The sequence below is a fragment of the Pristiophorus japonicus genome, chromosome 24 (genome assembly GCF_044704955.1).
Source record: "Pristiophorus japonicus isolate sPriJap1 chromosome 24, sPriJap1.hap1, whole genome shotgun sequence".
Classification (NCBI taxonomy): domain Eukaryota; kingdom Metazoa; phylum Chordata; class Chondrichthyes; family Pristiophoridae; genus Pristiophorus; species Pristiophorus japonicus.
Window position 1 is genome coordinate 18,881,349 of NC_092000.1, and position 20,156 is coordinate 18,901,504.

General features: G+C 49.2%; 1 protein-coding gene across 2 annotated transcripts in view; it reads left to right on the top strand.

The window, feature by feature from the left end:
- LOC139237977 (adhesion G protein-coupled receptor E1-like) overlaps positions 1-20,156 on the top strand; it is an 81,525-nt gene that overhangs the window by 43,341 nt on the left and 18,028 nt on the right. For both annotated transcript variants that reach the window (XM_070867340.1, XM_070867339.1), the window contains exons 14-17: positions 3,583-3,815; positions 6,624-6,690; positions 13,426-13,517; positions 16,246-16,414. In XM_070867340.1, coding sequence (XP_070723441.1) covers positions 3,583-3,815; positions 6,624-6,690; positions 13,426-13,517; positions 16,246-16,414 — 561 coding nt within the window. The remainder of the gene's footprint in view (positions 1-3,582; positions 3,816-6,623; positions 6,691-13,425; positions 13,518-16,245; positions 16,415-20,156) is intronic.

Genomic DNA, 20,156 nt, shown 5'->3' on the forward strand with positions numbered 1-20,156 from the left:
CGCAAAAGTGGAAACACTCTCTCTGTATCCACTCTATCAAAACCTTTCACAATTTTAAAGACCTCTATTAGATCACCCCTCAGCCTTTTTTTTTTTCTAAAAGAAAAGAGACTCAGAATGCACCCTCCAATTGGAGTTGAGGTACATTGAGCAAGGAGGTTGGGCGTTCATTCCAATTGGGTCACTGGGCATAGTCTGAGAATGTTTACAACGTAGTTAATCAGTTCTGAGATCAGCCCAGCTCACTTCCTGGGAACTTTTTGAAGCTGTTGCAGGTATTGTGTCAATTGTGTCAATTGTGTCTCAGGGGGTGGCACACTTGCTTCTGGGTCAGAAGGTTGTGGGTTCAAATCTCACTTCAGGAACTTGAGCACATAAATCTAGGCTGACACTCCCAGTGCAGTGCTGAGGGAGTGCTGCACTGTCAGAGCTGCTATCTTTTGGTTGAGATGTCTGCCCTCTCCAGTGGACTTTAAATATCACATAGCACTATTTCGAAGAAGAGCGGGGGAGTTCTCCCCAGTATCCTGGCCAATATTTGTCCCTCATCCAACAGATTATCTGGTCATTATCATATTGCTATTTGTGAGAGCTTGCAGTGTGCAAATTGGCTGTTGCGTTTCCCACATTACATAAGAAATAGGAGCAGAAGTAGGCCATACGGCCCCTTGAGCCTGCTCTGCCATTTAATACGATCATGACTGATCTGATCATGGACTCAGCTCCACTTCCTTGCCCGCTCCCCATAATTCTTTATCCCCTTATCGTTTAAGAAACTGTCTGTTTCTGTCTTAAATTTATTCAATGACCCAGCTTCCACAGCTCTCTGAGGCAGCGAATTCCACAGATTTACAACCCTCTGAGAGAAGAAATTACTTCTCATCTCAGATTTAAATGGGCGGCCCCTTATTCTAAGATCATGCCCTCTAGTTCTAGTCTCCCCCATCAGTGGAAACATCCTCTCTGCATCCCCCTTGTCCAGCCCCCTCGATAAGATCACCTCTCATTCTTCTGAATTCCAATGAGTAGAGGCCCAACCTCCTCAACCTTTCTTCATAAGTCAACTGCCTCATCTCCAGAATCAACCGAGTGAACCTTCTCTGAACTGCCTCCAAAGCAAGTATATCCTTTCGTAAATATGGAAACTAAAACTGCACGCAGTATTCCAGGTGTGGCCTCACCAATACCCTGTATAACTGTAGCAAGACTTCCTTGCTTTTGTACTCCATCCCCTTTGCAATAAAGGCCAAGATTATATCGGCCTTCCTGATCACTTGCTGTATGTGCATACTAACCTTTTGTGTTTCATGTACAAGTACCCCCAGGTCCCACTGCACTGCAGCATTTTGCAATCTTTCTCCATTTAAATAATAACTTGCTCTTTGATTTTTTTTCTGCCAAAGTACATGACCTCACACTTTCCAACATTATACTCCATCTGCCAAATTTTTGCCCACTCACTTAGCCTGTCGATGTCCTTTTGCAGATTTTTTGTGTCCTCCTCACACATTGCTTTTTCTCCCATCTTTGTATCATCAGCAAACTTGGCTACGTTACACTCAGTCCCTTCTTCCAAGTCGTTAATATAGATTGTAAATAGTTGGGGTCCCAGCACTGATCCCTGCGGCACCCCACTAGTTACTGGTTGCCAACCAGAGAATGAACCATTTATCTCGACTCTCTGTTTTCTGTTAGTTAGCCAATCCTCTATCCATGCTAATATATTACCCCCCAGCCCTGTGAACTTTTATCTTGTGCAGTAACCTTTTATGTGGCAACTTGTCAAATGTCTTTTGGACAACAGTGATTACACTCCAAAAGTACTTCATTGGCTGTAAAATGCTTTGGGGCGTACTGAGGTCATGAAAGGCGTTCTATAAATATAAGTCTTTCTATAGTAGAATGAACAAGATGCCTGAAGTAGTATGGGACACCCCTTCACAATTGGCCAGCATTCAATCCAGACATCTTCCCTTCAAAATTATTCTACCTATATTGTGAATACGCTCCTGCTAAGCTCAGTTGTGGGTTTAATTCCTCCACTCTAGATTTGAGTACATAATCTAGGCAGTCACTTCAGTGCAGTACTGAAGGTGTGCTGTATGGTTAGAGGTGCCTTCTTTTGTATGAGACACTAAATTGAGGCCCGATTTGTTTGCTCAGGCTGTGTATGGTGCAGTGAGTGTCTCACCTCCTGACTCCCCAAGTCTTCTCCATCACCGACCAGGCACAAGTCAGGTGCGTGATGGAATACTCTCCACTTGCCTGGATGTAATATATATAGCCCCACCCAGTGGACGACTAGGGCATTGCAGCCAATGCTGTTTACAAGAATAAACAGGTCAGGTCACCTGACAGGCTTCCTGAAGTTATCAGCCCATCTTACAGCCTGTGTGTGTTTGTGGGGTCATACCGAAAACATAACAGGTACAGCTCCAACAGCACTCAAGAAGCTCGACACCATCCAGGACAAAGCAGCTCACTCGATTGGCACCTCATCCACCACCTTCAACACTCACTCCCTCCACCACCGGCGCACCGTGGCTGCAGTGTGCACCAGCTACAAGATGCATTGCAGCAACTCGCCAAGGCTTCTTTGGCAGCACCTCCCTAACCCGTGACCTCTACCACCTAGAAGGACAAGGGCAGCAGGCCCATGGGAACACCACCACCTCCACGTTCCCCTCCGAGTCGCTACCCACCCCGACTTGGAAATATATCGGCCTTTCCTTCATCGTCGCTGGGTCAAAATCCTGGAACGTCTCCCTAACAGCACTGTGGGAGCACCTTCACCACACGGACAGCAGCGGTTCAAAAAGGCGGCTCACCACCACCTTCTCAATAGCAATTAGAGATGGGCAATAAATGCTGGTCTTGACAACGACGCCCATATCCCCAGAATAAATAACGGCACTCTTAAAATGGATGTAAAGACAATAAAGGTTGCCGTGGTAGAATCATAGAAATTTACAGCACAGAAGGAGGCCATTCGGCCCTTTGTGTCCGCGCCGACCAACAAAGAGCTACCCAGCCTAATCCCACTTTCCAGCTCTAGGTCCGTAGCCCTGTAGGTTACGGCACTTCAAGTGCACATACAAATACTTTTTAAATGTGGTGAGGGTTTCTGCCTCTACCACCCTTTCAGGCAGTGAGTTCCAGATCCCCACCACCCTCTGGGTGAAGAAATTTTTCCTCAAATCCCCTCTAAACTTCCTACCAATTACTTTAAATCTATGCCCCTGGTTGTTGACTCCTCTGATAAGGGAAATAGGTCCTTCCTATCCACTCCATCTAGCCCATTAAAAATCTTATACACCCCAATAAGGTCTCCCCTCAGCCTTCTCTGTTCCGAAGAAACCAACCCCAGCCTATCCAATCTTTCCTCATAACTAAAATTCTCCAGTCCAGGCAACACCCTCGTAAATCTCCTCTGTACCCTCTCCAGTGCAATCACGTCCTTCCTGTAATGTGGTGACCAGAACTGCACGCAGTACTCCAGCTGCGGCCTAACCAGTGTTTTGTTGCGAGGGTGAGATTGCGCGAGCCAAAGGGGCCGTGTTCATTTTGTGTTCTTTGTTCCAGGTTGCGTGTGGGATCATCGCGGGTTGCTTGCACTACCTGTTTCTCGCCGCCTTTGCTTGGATGTGCGTGGAAGGAATTCACCTTCACCTCATGGTCCGAAACCTCCAGAGAATCAGCGACTCCTGGGGCCGCAGGGTGATGCGATGGTTCATGTATCCGTTTGGGTACGGAGTGCCCGCCGCCATCGTGACCGTATCCGCGGCAACGTACCCCACTGGTTACGGATCGCAGCGGTAAGTAACGTGCGGAATTGGCGGGCGGGAAAAGGCCAGGCAATCCGGCAAGTGGTGGAGATGGCGGGGTTGGATTGGGACGTGTTGTTGAAGAAGCCTTGGCGAGTTGCTGCAGCGCATCTTGATGGCTGGAGCATCCTGACCAGACCCTGCACCCTCCCAGAACCCCCTGTTTCCTCCCCCTCCCCCACTGCCATGTGATCTCCTGGGAGAGCCGCAAAAACCAGAAAAAAACCCCAACAGGAAGAAAAGACTTACATTTAAATAGAGCCTTTCACGACCTGAGCTCAAAATTCTAGGCTGACGCTCCAGTGCCATCATCATCATGGGCAGTCCCTCGGAATCGAGGAAGACTTGCTTCCACTCTTAACATGAGTGGAAGTCCAATACGAGAACCACAGTCTCTGTCACACTCCAGTGCAGTGCTGCACTGTCGGAGGTGCCGTCTTTCAGATGAGTTGTTAAACCCAGGCCCCGTCTGCCCTCTCAGGACGCAAATGATCCCGCGGCACTATTTTGAAAAAGAGCAGGGGGAGTTAACCCTGGTATCCTGGCCAATATTTATCCCTCCATCAACATCAATAAAGGCAGATTATCTGGCCATTATCACTCTGTGAGAGCTTATAACAGTGACTACACTTGGCTGTATAGGCTTTGAGACGTCCAGCGGTCGTGAAAGGCGCTATATAAATGCAAGTCTTTTTTTTCTTCTTTTGGGCACTTTATACACGTCCTGTTCAATCATTTCTGTTTGCGGTGAGTACGGATGCATGCGACATTAAAGATTAACCATAGAAACATAGAAACATAGAAAATAGGTGCAGGAGTAGGCCATTCGGCCCTTCTAGCCTGCACCGCCATTCAATGAGTTCATGGCTGAACATTCAACTTCAGTACCCCATTCCTGCTTTCTCGCCATACCCCTTGATCCCCCTAGCAGTAAGGACCTCATCTAACTCCTTTTTGAATATATTTAGTGAATTGGCCTCAACAACTTTCTGTGGTAGAGAATTCCACAGGTTCACCACTCTCTGGGTGAAGAAGTTCCTCCGCATCTCGGTCCTAAATGGCTTACCCCTTATCCTTAGACTGTGACCCCTGGTTCTGGACTTCCCCAACATTGGGAACATTCTTCCTGCATCTAACCTGTCTAACCCCGTCAGAATTTTATATGTTTCTATGAGGTCCCCTCTCATTCTTCTGAACTCCAGTGAATACAAGCCCAGTTGATCCAGTCTTTCTTGATAGGTCAGTCCCGCCATCCCGGGAATCAGTCTGGTGAACCTTCGCTGCACTCCCTCAATAGCAAGAATGTCCTTCCTCAGGTTAGGAGACCAAAACTGTACACAATACTCCAGGTGTGGCCTCACCAATGCCCTGTACAACTGTAGCAACACCTCCCTGCCCCTGTACTCAAATCCCCTTGCTATGAAGGCCAACATGCCATTTGCTTTCTTAACCGCCTGCTGCACCTGCATGCCAACCTTCAATGACTGATGTACCATGACACCCAGGTCTCTTTGCACCTCCCCTTTTCCTAATCTGTCACCATTCAGATAATAGTCTGTCTCTCTGTTTTTACCACCAAAGTGGATAACCTCACATTTATCCACATTATACTTCATCTGCCATGCATTTGCCCACTCACCTAACCTATCCAAGTCGCTCTGCAGCCTCACAGCATCCTCCTCGCAGCTCACACTGCCACCCAACTTAGTGTCATCCGCAAATTTGGAGATACTACATTTAATCCCCTCATCTAAATCATTAATGTACAGTGTAAACAGCTGGGGCCCCAGCACAGAACCTTGCGGTACCCCACTAGTCACTGCCTGCCATTCTGAAAAGTACCCATTTACTCCTACTCTTTGCTTCCTGTCTGACAACCAGTTCTCAATCCATGTCAGTACACTACCCCCAATCCCATGTGCTCTAACTTTGCACATCAATCTCTTGTGTGGGACCTTGTCGAACGCCTTCTGAAAGTCCAAATATACCACATCAACTGGTTCTCCCTTATCCACTCTACTGGAAACATCCTCAAAAAATTCCAGAAGATTTGTCAAGCATGATTTCCCTTTCACAAATCCATGCTGACTTGGACCTATCATGTCACCTCTTTCCAAATGCACTGCTATGACATCCTTAATAATTGATTCCATCATTTTACCCACTACCGATGTCAGGCTGACCGGTCTATAATTCCCTGTTTTCTCTCTCCCTCCTTTTTTAAAAAGTGGGGTTACATTGGCTACCCTCCACTCCATAGGAACTGATCCAGAGTCAATGGAATGTTGGAAAATGACTGTCAACGCATCCACTATTTCCAAGGCCACCTCCTTAAGTACTCTGGGATGCAGTCCATCAGGCCCTGGGGATTTATCGGCCTTCAATCCCATCAATTTCCCCAACACAATTTCCCGGCTAATAAGGATTTCCCTCAGTTCCTCCTCCTTACTAGACCCCCCGACCAGTGAAAGGGTTGGTCGCTGTGCTTATATGCTTGTCACACGTGTCCACAGTGCTTCTGTGTGAGGTCAGTCAGCACGGACTGGGCTCAGAGTGCTATCCATAACGTACAGAACCTTTAGATCGTTGAGTAGAGCTTGCATTTCAGCAGCCCCTTTTCACGTAACCAGATATCCCACGGCAGAAATCAGGCAAGAAGTCAGGAGCAGCTTCAAGTGGCACTCAAAGACAGGGTCAAGGTTGAAGATGTTGGGGAAGTGGGTGAGGCAGCGAGACAGAGGGACCCCCCCACAATGTGCCTGACCAAGTTTACATTCTGTCCTCTCTGTTACGTTGCAGCTGCTGGCTGACGATCAAGCATGGATTTATCTGGAGTTTCATTGGCCCAGTCTGCGCAATGATTCTGGTAACTATGTCATCATTCCGCTGTTCGGACCGAGGGTCAGAGATTCCTCAAGCAAAGCCCACTTTATGCTCAGCCCGAACCTTTTTGGCTGACGTAACAGCGCCATCTTGCGGCTACTCAGCAGATAGGTGGTGCCGGGGCGGGGGAAGAGGTACGAGAGGTGGCGACGATGCGGTCCAAAGAGATCGGGGAGGGGGGTAACTTTGTCCTAAGTCACTGAGTGGGAGGCCCTCGGGATTGGCCGGTTTAACACCCCGCCCCAATGCTGACTTCAATGGGGCAGTAAAATCAGGCCGGGCGTAAAACCAGAGTAGCACCCAATCCCGTCGGGGTTCTCGACAGGCGCGGAGGATTAATATGGTCCCCGTAGGTTCTGCGGAGACTTTCGAAGGAAGAAGGTATGGTTTAGAGAGAGCGCCCTGGAATGCGGAGCCACAGGCTTTAATGTTCCGCCATCAATGATGGATTGAAGGGGGAAGGGGTGGGAAGAGAGAGAGAGAGTGGACAGCGCACACTGGGGTGCTGATGATAATTGAGTACGGTAGTATAGTGGTTATGTTACTGGGTTAATAATCCCGAGACTTGAATTAATGATCTGTGGGACATGAGTTCAAATCCCACCACGGTGGCTGGGGAATTTAAATTCAGTTAATTAAAAATAAATCTGGATTACAGAAAGCTAGTATCAGTAATGGTGACCATAAAACTACTGGATTGTTGTTTTAAAACCCATCGGGTTCACTGATGCCCATTCGGGAAGGAAATCTACCGTCCTTACCCGGTCTGGGCCAATTTGTGACTCCAGACCCACAGCAATGTGGTTGACTCTTAACTGCCCTCTGAAATGGCCCAGCGAGACACTCAGTTATATGAAAGAAAGATTTGGATTTATATAGCGCCTTTCACAACCACCGGACGTCTCAAAGTGCTTTACAGCCAATGAAGTAGTTTTGGAGTGTAATGCGGCAGCCACTTTGTGCACAGCAAGCTCCCACAAACAGGAATGTGATAACAACCAGATAATCTGTTTTTAGTGATGTCTGAGTGAGAGATAAATATTGGCCAGGACAGCGGGGATAACTTCCCTGCTCTTTGAAATACTGTCGTGGGATCTTTTACGCCCACCTGAGAGAGCAGACAGGGCCTCTGTTTAACGACTCAACCGAAAGACGGCACCCCTGACAGTGCAGCACTCCCTCAGCACCGCACTGGGAGCGTCAGCCTAGATTTCTTTTGTGCTCAAGTCCCTGGAGTGGGACTTGAACCCACAACCTTCTGACTCAGAGGCGAGAGAGTGCTGCCCACTGAGCCACGGCTGACACTAAATGAGGCGGCTCACCGTCACCTTCTCGAGGGCAATTAGGGATGGCCAATAAATGCCGGCCTTGCCAGCGACGCCCACATCCCAGGAATGAATAAGTTTGAAGAAAGCCCCACTCGTGGTCTCCCTGTGTGTGCCGGTCCACCGAGAACTTGCCAGCTAATGTCGCCGAGAAGACGAGCGGACGCGCGAATGCGGCCTCCCGGCCTGCAACGCACGCCGTCCCACTATTGGCTTTTCCCGTCGTCCGGAACAACAACAACTGGCAGTTAGGGTTGGGAGAGGTAGTGATACGTCCTTACTATACAGTATAAATGCACACGAGGCCCATGCTTGAGAGGTCAGTCTGTGACCTGTCCTTTATTTCATAGCACTCAAGTGGAAGTGGGTGGAGCTTCCTCTTTTATATCTGAAGGTCCAGGTTAGGAGTGTCTCCCAAAAGTTCACCACCTAGTGGTCATTGTTCTCACAGTGTACAACTTAGGTCAGATTATACATGGGTTACAATGCTGGTTGAATACATGACATCACCTCCCCCCCCAAAGTCTTATTGGGATCACAGGTTGAGTCTCTCTGGTGGTTTACGCTCCCTTGTAGAGCGCCTGAGTTGGGGCTCCGGTTGTTGGGTGCTGGCCTGAGTGTCTGCTGTTTGCAGTGCCTCAGGCCTGTCCGTACTGCCCACAGTGACTGGGCTCGCCTCCCCTTGGTTCCTGTGTTCGGTCACTTGTGGGGGAGTGAACTCTACATCGTGTTCTTCCTCTGCTTCTTCTATGGGATTGCTGAACCTCCTTTTTGTTTGATCCATATGTTTGCGGCAGATTTGTCCATTAGTAAGTTTAACTACCAGAATCCTATTCCCCTCTTTGGCAACCACAGTGCCTGCGAGCCATTTGGGCCCTGCAGCGTAGTTGAGGACAAAAACAGGGTCATTTACATCAATACATCGCGCCCTCACATTCCTGTCATGGTCGTCATATTGTGACTGGCGCCTACTCTTGACAATTTCTTTCATGGTGGGGTGTATAAGGGATAATCGGGTTTTCAGCGTCCTTTTCATTAGCAGCTCTGCGGGTGGAACCCCTGTGAGCGAGTGTGGTCGGGATCTGTAGGCCAACAGGAGGCATGATAAACGGCATTGTAGGGAACCCCCTTAAATTCTGAGCATCCCCTGTTTGATTATCTGCACTGCTCGTTCTGCCTGGCCGTTTGAGGCCGGCTTGAACGGTGCCGTTCTAACATGGTTAATTCCATTGCCTGCCATGAAGTCCTGGAATTCAGTGCTTGTGAAGCACGGGCCATTGCGTCTATCCCTGGCCACCAAACGTGTAACCTGGCAATTGCCTTCATCGTGACAATGCCCGGGTGCCCATTGTGGAGTTCTCTGATGAACACCTCTCTGCCCACCTGGGGCATGACTACGTGGTTTCCCCACAGTAGGCAATCAGCCTGAATCGAGAGTTCATCCTTGCGCCTGTGAAATGGTTTAAATTTCTCAGGGCATGCCCTGTACATGGCTGCCCAGTCCCCATTCAAGACACATTTCTTGACTAGAGACAATAGCGGGTCTCTATTTGTCCAGACTTTAATCTGACGGGCTGTCACGGGTGAGCCTTCGCTTCCGAAAGCTTCAATAGCCATGACCATCTCAGCAGCATGCTCGGTAGCCCCCTCAGTGGTGGCTAGTGGGAGCCTGCTGAGTGCATCGGCGCAGTTTTCGGTGCCCGGTCTGTGCCGAATTGTGTAGTCATAGGCGGCTAACGTGAGTGCCCACCTCTGTATGTGGGCCGATGCGTTTGCATTTATGGTCTTGTTGTCGGCCAAAAGGGACATTAGGGGTTTGTGATCTGTCTCCAGCTCAAATTTCCTGCCAAACAGGTACTGGTGCATTTTCTTTACCGCATATACACATCCGAGTGCCTCCTTTTCTCCCATCCCGTAGCCCCTTTCTGCCTGGGACAGACTTCTGGAGGCAAAAGCTACCAGCTGTAACTGACCTTTGACATTGACATGCTGCAACACACACCCGACACCATAGGACGACGCATCGCACGTTAACACAAGTTTCTTACATGGGTCATATAGTGTTAACAGATTGTTGGAACATAACAATTTGTGTGCTCTATTAAAAGCCCTTTCCTGGCTGTCCCCCCAGATCCATTCGTGACTTTTGCGCAGGAGCACGTGTAGCGGCTCTAGCAGCGTGCTCAATTTGGGAAGAAAGTTACCAAAATAGTTCAGGAGCCCCAGGAATGAACATAGCTCTGTAGTGTTACGGGGTCTGGATGCTCTCTGGATCGCTTCCGTCTTGGACGCAGTAGGGCTGATCCCGTCTGCTGCTACCCTCATCCCCAGGAATTCTACCTCTGGAGCTAGGAAGACGCACTTCGCCTTTTTCAGTCACAGCCCTACCTGGTCCAGTCTGCGTAGCACCTCCTCCAGGTTGTGGAGGTGTTCTTCAGTATCGTAACCCGTAATGAGGATGTCGTCCTGAAAAACCACCGTCCCTGGAATCGACTTGAGCAGGCTTTCCATATTTCGTTGGAAGATCGTGGCGGCCGAGCGAATCCCGAACGGACATCTGTTGTACTCAAACAACCCCTTGTGTGTCGTGATGGTGGTCAGCTTCTTTGACTCACTCGCCAGCTCCTGGGTCATGTAAGCTGAGGTCAGGTCCAACTTTGAAAAAAGTTTGCCACCGGATAGCGTCGCAAAGAGGTCCTCCGCTCTCGGTAGCGGGTACTGGTCTTGGAGTGACACCCGATTGATGGTGGCCTTGTAATCGCCAAATATCCTGACCGACCCATCCGCCTTGAGCACCGGCATCACTGAATTCGACTGGCGAGATGATGCCTTCCCTCAGCAGGCAGTCCAATTCGTCTTTTATCTTTTCCCGCATCATGTACGGCACCGCTCTGGCCTTGTGGTGTACTGGCCTGGAGTCCAGGTTTATGTGAATCACTACCTTGGCCCCCATGAAAGTGCCAATGCCGGGTTGAAATAATGAGTCAAATTTGTCCAGGACCTGTGAGCATGATACTCGCTCCACAGAGGAAATTGCATTGACATCGCTCCATTTCCAGTTCATGACAGCAAGCCAACTCCTCCCCAGTAGTGCGAGACTGTCCCCTGGGACAATCCAGAGTGGCAGTTTGTTCTCCGAATCTTTGTGGGTCACGACTACCGTGGCGCTGCCTAGCACCGGAATGATCTGCTTTGTGTAAGTCCGTAGCTGTGCTTCAATCAGCGATAATTTTGGCCTCCTGGCCTTGGACGCCCATAACTTTTCGAACTGTTTGATACCCATCAGGGACTGGCTGGCCCCCATGTCTAGCTCCATTGATACTGGGATGCCATTGAGGAGCACTTTCATCATTATCGGTGGCGTCCTGGTGTATGAACTGTATACGTGCTCCACATGAACTCGCTGAACTTCAGCTTCCAGCGATTTCCCCCAGCATTCATTTCTGCAATTTCTGCAGGTATTTTGCTCACCTCTGCAAACTCCGGCTGAGTGTGTGCCTCAACGCCTCCAACATGAGCTGCTGTTGGAAACAAAAGGTCCCTTGCCAGTCGATCGTCCCTGACTGCCTCTGTTATTGCTAGTGGCCATGCTCGCGTGGTTTAAATCCCAGTTTCTTGTCGCCATTGATACGTCCTTACTATACAGTATAAATGCACATGAGGCCCATGCTTGAGAGAAGGTCAGTCTGTGACCTGTCCTTTATTTCATAGCACTCAAGTGCTGGAAGTGGGTGGAGCTTCCCCTTTTATATCTGAAGGTCTAGGTTAGGAGTGTCTCCCACAAGTTCACCACCTAGTGGTCATTGTTCTCACAGTGTACAACTTAGGTCAGATTATACATGGGTTACAATGCTGGTTGAATACATGACATGTAGGATGGGGCAAAGTCTTGGAAGAGTTGATGGACGAGGACAAGGATCAGGCCTTCAATCAGTGAAGGGAGGAATATATAGCGGACAGAGCTGCAAGGATTCCAGTCACAATATGTCCTGGTTTTAATTACTGTCAGGAGGTAAGCAGGGTTGGACCATTCCATTCACCATGCTTTAGGCAGGGTCTCGAGGCCTTGGGGAGTGTTCAGTGGAGGCATGCAAAAGTGTATAAAACCGGAGTGGGACTGTCTCCTCACACCTCAAGCTGTTTAGTTGACCTTATACTGCACCCTTCACAGTGGCACTCAATGTGATTGTCCCCATGATGGTTGGGACGGGCTAGATAGAGTGAGATTCTACCCAGAGTACGCTTTAGTACCATTCATCACTTGGAGAGCATTGGAACAGTCAAGATTGCAATAGTCAGTAGAGGCCATAAATATAAGATAGTCATCAATAAATCCAGTAGGGAATTCAATAACAACTTGTATTCAAATAGCGCCTTTAACACAGTGAAACATCGCAAGGCGCTTCACAATAGTATTATGACGTAAAAAATTTGACACTGAGCCACATAAGTAGAAATTATCGCAGGTGACCAAAAGCTTGGTCAAAGAGGTAGATTTTAAGAAGCGTCTTGAAGGAGGAGAGAGATGTAGAGAGGTTGGAGAGGTTTAGGCAGGGAGTTCCAGAGCTTGGGGCCCAGGCAACAGAAGGCACGGCCACCAATGGTTGAGCGATTATAATCAGGGATGCTCAAGAGGGCAGAATTTGAGGAGTGCAGACATCTCGGGAGGGTTGTGGGGCTGGAGGAGATTACAGAGATGGGGAGGGGCGAGGGTCATGGAGGGATTTGTAAACCAGGATGAGAATTTTGAAATCGAGGCATTGTTTAACCGGAAGCCAGTGTAGGTCAGCGAGCACAGCGGGTGATGGGTGAGCGGGACTTAGTGCGAGTTAGAACACGGACAGCCGAGTTTTGGATCACCTCCTGTTTATGTAGGGTGGAATGTGGGAGGCCGGCCAGGAGTGCGTTGGATTAGTCAAGTCTAGAGGTAGCAAAGGCATGGATGAGGGCTTCAGCAGCGGATGAGCTGAGGCAAGGGCGATGTTATGTATGCAATAAAGGTTCAAACTGAGTACTGTTTAACTAAGCAAGGTACAATCTTGCTTCTGTTTTATTTTGGCCCAAAGTGCCTGATTCACAAAATGGCTGGCCTTTTACACCAGAGCAGCACCATGTGTGTGCTGCTCAGTGGCCTCCAACAATGACACCATCTGGTGGCCACAAACAGCATGTGCATATGACAGGTGATGTTACGCCGTTGGGCCGAATGGCCTGTTTCTGTGCTGTCAATGCGAAGTGATTCTGTGTAACTGCCAGAATACTCAGTGGGAGGGTCTGGATACGTCCTATCACAATACGTCCCATGGCACCGCTGGTTTGCATATACCTGCGTTTATGGCGTGATCTTCCTTCATGGTTTTAAATTATTTTGCTGCCGCTTGCTTTCTCCGCAGTTCAATACGGTCCTGTTCGCTGTGACGCTCTGGATACTGAGGGCACAGCTCACCCGCCTGAACACCGAAGTCTCAAAAATTAAGGACATGAGGCGAGTGAACCCAGAGTCCAGAACTGGAGCGTTAGTCTGGAGCTAACCTTCTTACTGATCAACCGAGAACTTGAGCTGTTTTCCTTCTTTCCCTCTCTCCTCTTCTGGGACACTTGGCACGCGCGCCCCAGTACCCGAGTGGCAGCAGGTTATTCATAAGAACATAAGAAATAAGAGCAGGAGTAGGCCATACAGCCCCTCGAGCCTGCTTCACCATTTAATACGATCATGGCTGATCTGATCATGGACTCATGTCCACTTCCCCGCCTGCTCCCCATAACCCCTTATCCCCTTATCAGTTAAGAAACTGTCTATTTCTATCTTAAATTTATTCAATGTCCCAGCTTCCACAGCTCTCTGAGGCAGCGAATTCCACAGATTTACAACCCTCTGAGAAAATAAATTTCTCCTCATCTCAGTTTTAATTGTGCGGCCCCTTATTCTAAGATTATGCTCCCTGGTTCTAGTCTTCCCCATCAGTGGAAACATCCTCTCTGCATCCACCTTGTCAAGCCCCCTTATAATCTTATACGCTTCAATAAGATCACCTCTTAATCTTCTGAACTCCAATGAGTAGAAGTCCAACCTACTCAACCTTTCCTCATAAGTCAACCCCCTCATCCCCGGAATCAACCGAGTGAACCTTCTCTGAATTGCCTCCAAAGCAAGTATATCCTTTCGTAAATAAGGAGATAAAAACTGCACACAGTATTCCAGGTGTGGCCTCACCAATACCCTGTATAGCTGTAGCAAGCCTTCCTTGCTTTTATACTCCATCCCCTTTGCAATAAAGGCCAAGATTCCATTGGCCTTCCTGATCACTTGCTGTACCTGCATACTATCCTTTTGTGTTTCATGCACAAGTGCCCCCAGGTCCCTGTGGCGGGCCTCGTAAGCCAACCCTGCCTCTGCGTCTGACCAACATTCACACACACAAACTTTCCACAAGTGATGCGGCAGTTGTACAGAGCCTTGGTCTGACCTCCCTCTCGAGCACCGCGCTCAGTCCTGGTCCTCCGCACTTCAGGAGAGATATATTGGCCCTAGAGGGGGTGCAGCGCAGATTCACCCGGGGCTGAAAGGGTTAAATTAGGAGGACGGGTTCCATAAACCTGGCTTGCATTCCCTCGAGTTTAGAAGATTGAGGGGGCGATCTAATCGAGGTGTTAAAACTGCTAAAATGACTCGAGAGGAAGAAACTATTTCCCCTGGTGGGGGAGGAATCCAGAACAATGTTAAATTTAGAGCCAGGCCGTTCAGGAACAAGATCACAGAAGATGGGAGAAATCTGTGACTCTCTGCCCACAAAGGCCACGGATGTTGGGGGCCAATTGGAGCTTCCAAGGCTGAGATCGATTGATGTTTGTTGGGTAAGGGTATCAGAGGATACCAAGCTAAGGCGGATAAATGGGTTTGAGGTACGGATCAGCCATTGAATTGCAGAGCAGGCCTGAGGGGCTGAATGGACTGCTCCTGTTCCTACGAGTCAAACAGAGGGGACCGATAGAATAGATTGCCCTGGAACAATGACTAGAAATGATATTGGCAGACAAACTCTCAATGTCTGAGTGGCACTCCCCTAACCAATTTGAATTAAACAGGATTTAGTTCGGCCACTAGTTAGGCCACAGCTGGAGTACTGTGTGCAGTTCTGGTCACCACATTACAGGAAAGATGTGATTGCACTGGAGAGGGTGCAGAGTAGATTTACGAGGATGTTGCCTGGACTGGAGAATTTTAGCTATGAGGAAAGATTGGATAGGTTGGGTTTGTTTTCTTGGGAACAGAGGAGGCTGAGAGAGCAGATGGGGCCTCGGTTTAACGTCTCATCCAAAAGACAGCATCTCCGACAGTGCAGTGCTGGAGTGTCAGCCTGGATTTATGTGCTCAAGTCTCAAGTGGGGCTTGAACCCACAGCCTTCTGACTCAGAGGTGAGGATGCTGCCCATCATCATCATCATCATCATCATAGGCAGACCCTCGAATCGAGGATGACCCACTTCCACGTCAAAAACTTCACCGGTGTTTCAGTGAAGGACCTAATATTCCAGGTCCCGAACTACATGTTGAAGGGTGGAAGATGCCTGTGCGTGGACATGTGGTGACCGTTGCACACCAGCCACCACACGGGCTTGACAGAGCTAGGTCTTGGTCCAGTTAACCAGGACGACTGGAGACCTGCTCTGCTGCATGGGCACAGTGTGGGCTGGGCCCGTGCTGCCCCTGGGCCCTCGCCTCTTCCGGGCCCCCGAACTCACGCCTCTGCCGGGCCCCGATCACGTCCCTCTACAATCTCTCGCCGCTTCTCCGCCCCGACCTCACCGCTCCTGCTGTACCTGCCCACGCTCCAATCACCGACCTGGATCTTGGTGACGTCACTCTTCGCTGCCGTTGCTCTCCTGCTTCAACACGTGCTACTCCCTGGAGTGGTATGCGGCCACGCTGCTCCTTCCGCTTCCCGGCCAGGGAGCGGAAGGAGCAGCCCACTGAGCCACGGCTGACAACACCATAACTGCTCTGCACTGGCACAGGACGTGCAATTTAACAGACCTGGAAGGGAATGCAAAGGACAAAATTGGTCCTCGTGTTCCTGCAATGATGGAATATTAAGCAGTGATTTAACTCGAGATACCTATTTATAATTTAAATTAACAGCATTAATATATGTAGTAAAGCATGTTATAACTCACTGCCTCTCTTGTCTCACTGAACTCTCTGCTCTCGACAGGATGCTGACACTTAAAGCCATCGCACAAGTGTTCATCCTGGGCTGTACCTGGATCCTCGGCTTGTTCCACTTTCAGGATTCAACCGTGACAATGGCCTATTTGTTCACCATAGTCAACAGTTTCCAGGGAACTTTTATCTTCATCATCCTCTGTGTGTTAAATCGGCAGGTAGGAAATGCTCTCTGTTTTCCCCATTCCTGTTTAATGGCCTTTATTGCAAGGGGGGTAGAGTATAAAAGTAGGGAAGTCCTGCTCCAACTGTACAGGGTATTGGTGAGACCACACCTGGAGTACTGCGTGCAGTTTTGGTCTCCTTATTTAAGGAGGGATATACTTGCATTGGAGGCAGTTCAGAGAAGGTTCACGAGGTTGATTCCTGAGATGAAGGGGTTGTCTTATGAAGAAAGATTGAGCAGGTCGGGCCTATACTCATTGGAGTTTAGAAGACTGAGAGGTGATCTTACTGAAACGTATAAGATTCTGAGGGGGCGTGACAGGGTAGATGCTGAGAGGATGTTTCCCCTCGTGGGAGAATCTGGAATCAAGGGGCATAGTTTCAGAATAAGGGGTCGCCGATTTAAAACTGAGATGAGGATGAATTTCTTCTCTCAGAGGGGCATGAATCTGTGGAATTCTCTACCCCAGAGAGCTGTAGAGGCTGGGTCATTGAATATATTTAAGGTGTGTCGAAATCTCAACTCTCAATATAAGACTCTGACACAATGTTCCTTTAATAATTTTTTTACTTGCAGCAAGGGAGAGTCCCGTCCAGTCAAAGGCAAAGCGGAGACTCTCACTGTGGTACAGATTCACAATATATTTATACAGTAGAACAAATAAGTTATGGTTCCATCCTGTGTATTGGTTCTGCCTTTGCAGTCAGCGAAAACAGATAAAGAGTTCTCCAATCAATTAATTATTACCACATTCTTGTCTGAGTCTTTTACACATCTTTACAATCTTTATCTAGCCCAAGGTCTGGCATAGCGACAGACTATTGATAATACAGGGGAGCACAATGGGTGGTACTTATCTCAGCAGCACAGTCTTTCTGTTGTCTGATGGTTATGCCTCCGGCTGGGTGGGTTTGTTTGTGCTTCCCTCACCCATACAGATGGCTCCTGCTTTTCTTAATCAGCTATCAGCAGTTTCAGTCAAGGTTAGCACGTTTATGCAAACAGATTGCTTATTGCAGAAGCTTCTCGGAGGATCGGGACTCCATTTTGTTTTATTGCAAAAGGGTACATGTAACAGTGTATGCAACTTTAAAAGTATATTTCCACATTCCCCCCTTTTGTCCTTCACAAGGACAACTTAATCCATTCTAATCTTGCATAGTCTTTCTATTTCCATTTCCACACAAGAACCTTCAGTAGTTGTTGCTACCATAACCCTAGCAGTGGTCTCGGTTGGTAACACTGTTTTTCCCAACCTGGCACAGCAACACTTAACTAAGACAAACAAAAGATATAGAGCGAAGATTATCAGCAAGAATATGATCAAACCCTGTACCAAAGATCTCCCTAGGGATCCCAACCATCCCGATGCCCACTCCCACAAGGTGGTACCGTCCTGGCCACTAGTTTGTTTGTACTCTATTCCCTTTTTCCTAATATATTCACCTAGACTGCCAATCTCTTCTGACTTATCCGGGATATATGAACAGCATTCTTCACCAATTAATGCACATGTCCCTTCTTCTTTGGCTAGGAGATAATCTAAGGCCATACGATTTTGGAGAGCCACTGTTCGAATGGCTACTATTTCATCATTTACCCCTTCGAAGGCTTGTGAAGTTGGGTTGGCTGCTGATTCGACTAAATTAGCCAGTTCCCGTAATTGCCATCCGTTCAATGCTATTCCATAGGGTGGTATTATTACCTTGAATATTCCATTCAACCATGTCAAATCCCGTTTAAGTCTATGACAAGTCTATAGGCATCCCTTAGAATCTTTGTTGTCCTAATAAAGGGTATCACATATCCTAAGTAACAAGTCTCCATCCAGTTGGCTAGTAACCATGGGTAGGCTTTATGGCCACATATAAGGTAGGTGCAATTATAGGACATCAGTCTTTGGTCCTTCCGTGCCATCCATACTCGAGTGGTCCCACCGTCCCACCCTTCACCTCAGGTTTTAATATGGACCATAGTCCAGTTAAAGGTTGCTATCTTTCTCCCGTCAGTGAGATTTGTTATGGCTTGCCATTTAGTCATTTGGGGACACTTGCTGCGTCCCATTTCTGGTCCTTTAGTCTCATTACTTACTAGGTATATTATACTTCCAGGATTTCCTATTCCGGGAGTAATACTTAGGAAGGGAGGCTGACGGTTATTATTGTAATTGAGCTGATACCATCCCTGGAAGGTTGTAAGTTTATACCCTGCTGACCTCCATTCTGTTAGATCCTTCGTTTCTGACACCTTGGTTAGGTTTGTCCTATTTTGCACTATCAACCATTCTACCATTTCTGCTTCATTAAAGGGGATGGATCTTAGGGGAATACCCCCTTCGGAGTGGACAGGTAAATGGGAACATATCCAACAACTAGACACGTTTCATTCTTGAGCATACTTATGACTCAGCGCCATAAATACATTTACCTGCAGTTCCCTTTGTTTATGTTTCTATACCCCGGGTACTATCAATAAGGCAAGGCACAACCCTGTTAAGCATAGCACTATCAGTCCCCATAGTCCGTACAGTTGCTTATTCGTTCTTCCTTTTTCTGTTCCTCTGGTTCCTTCTTCCCTGCCCCCTGGTCGGGTGCCCTTTTGCAATGTGACGCATGGATCCATGTCGGTCTTTACTTTACCTTGATTGCAGTATTAGTCGTCAGCAAGGCCTGGTATGGTCCTTCAAATCTTGGTTGTAGACTGTTTTTTCTTTTAAAGATTTTGATGTAAACGAATTGTCCGGGCTCCAGATTATGACACTTCCCTCCCGCTGATTCGGCTTGAGCTTCTTTTACCTGTGAATGAAAGCTGGAAATACATTTGGTTAGCGCAATACAATGGGCCCAAGTTTCCACACGCGCCTAGAACGGCGCAGTCCCGACCTGGACGCCCGTTTTTCGCGCCACAAAGTGCGCCTAAAAAAATCCTCCGTATTCTCCACCGACCTGCAGGTCCTCTGGCCCTCGGCGCAGCCAGCACGAGCTGTGGGGGGGCGGAGCCAGGTCCCTGCGCTGAAAACAGTGCCGGGACCTCTGCACATGTGCGCAAGTGCAGTAGCTCCAGGCGCCCGAAGCACGCAGCCCCTAGCCCTGGCCGAATGGCCTCACTGGGGCTGCGTGAATAAGGCTCCTTCCACGACCAGCTCCTGCTTCCCCCCACCCCCAACCAGACCCGACACCCACTCCCCCCCCCCCCCGCCCCCCGACTGGACCCGACCCGACCCGCGCTCCTGCTCCCGCTTGCCCGCCCCCCCCGACTGGACCCGACCCGACCCGCGCTCCCGCCCCCCCGATCAGACCCGCGCTCCTGCTCCTGCTCCCGCTCCTCCCCCAACTGGATCCGACCTGACCTCCCCCTCCCCGACCTGACCTCCTCCTCCCTCTCTCCCTCCCTCCTCCCCTCCCCTCCCTCCCTCTCTCCCTCTCACCCCCTCCCTCCCTCTCTCCCTCTCCCCCCCATCCCTTTCTCCCTCTCCCCCCCTCTCTCCCTCTCCCCCCCTCTCTCCCTCTCCCCCCCTCTCTCCCTCTCCCCCCCTCTCTCCCTCTCCCCCCCTCTCTCCCTCTCCCCCCCTCTCTCCCTCTCCCCCCCTCTCTCCCTCTCCCCCCCTCTCTCCCTCCCTCCCTCCCCCCTCTCTCCCCCTCCCTCCCTCCCCCCTTCCTCTCTCTCCCCCCCTCTCTCTCCCCCCCTCTCTCTCCCCCCCTCTCTCCCCCCCTCCCTCCCTCTCTCTCTCCCCC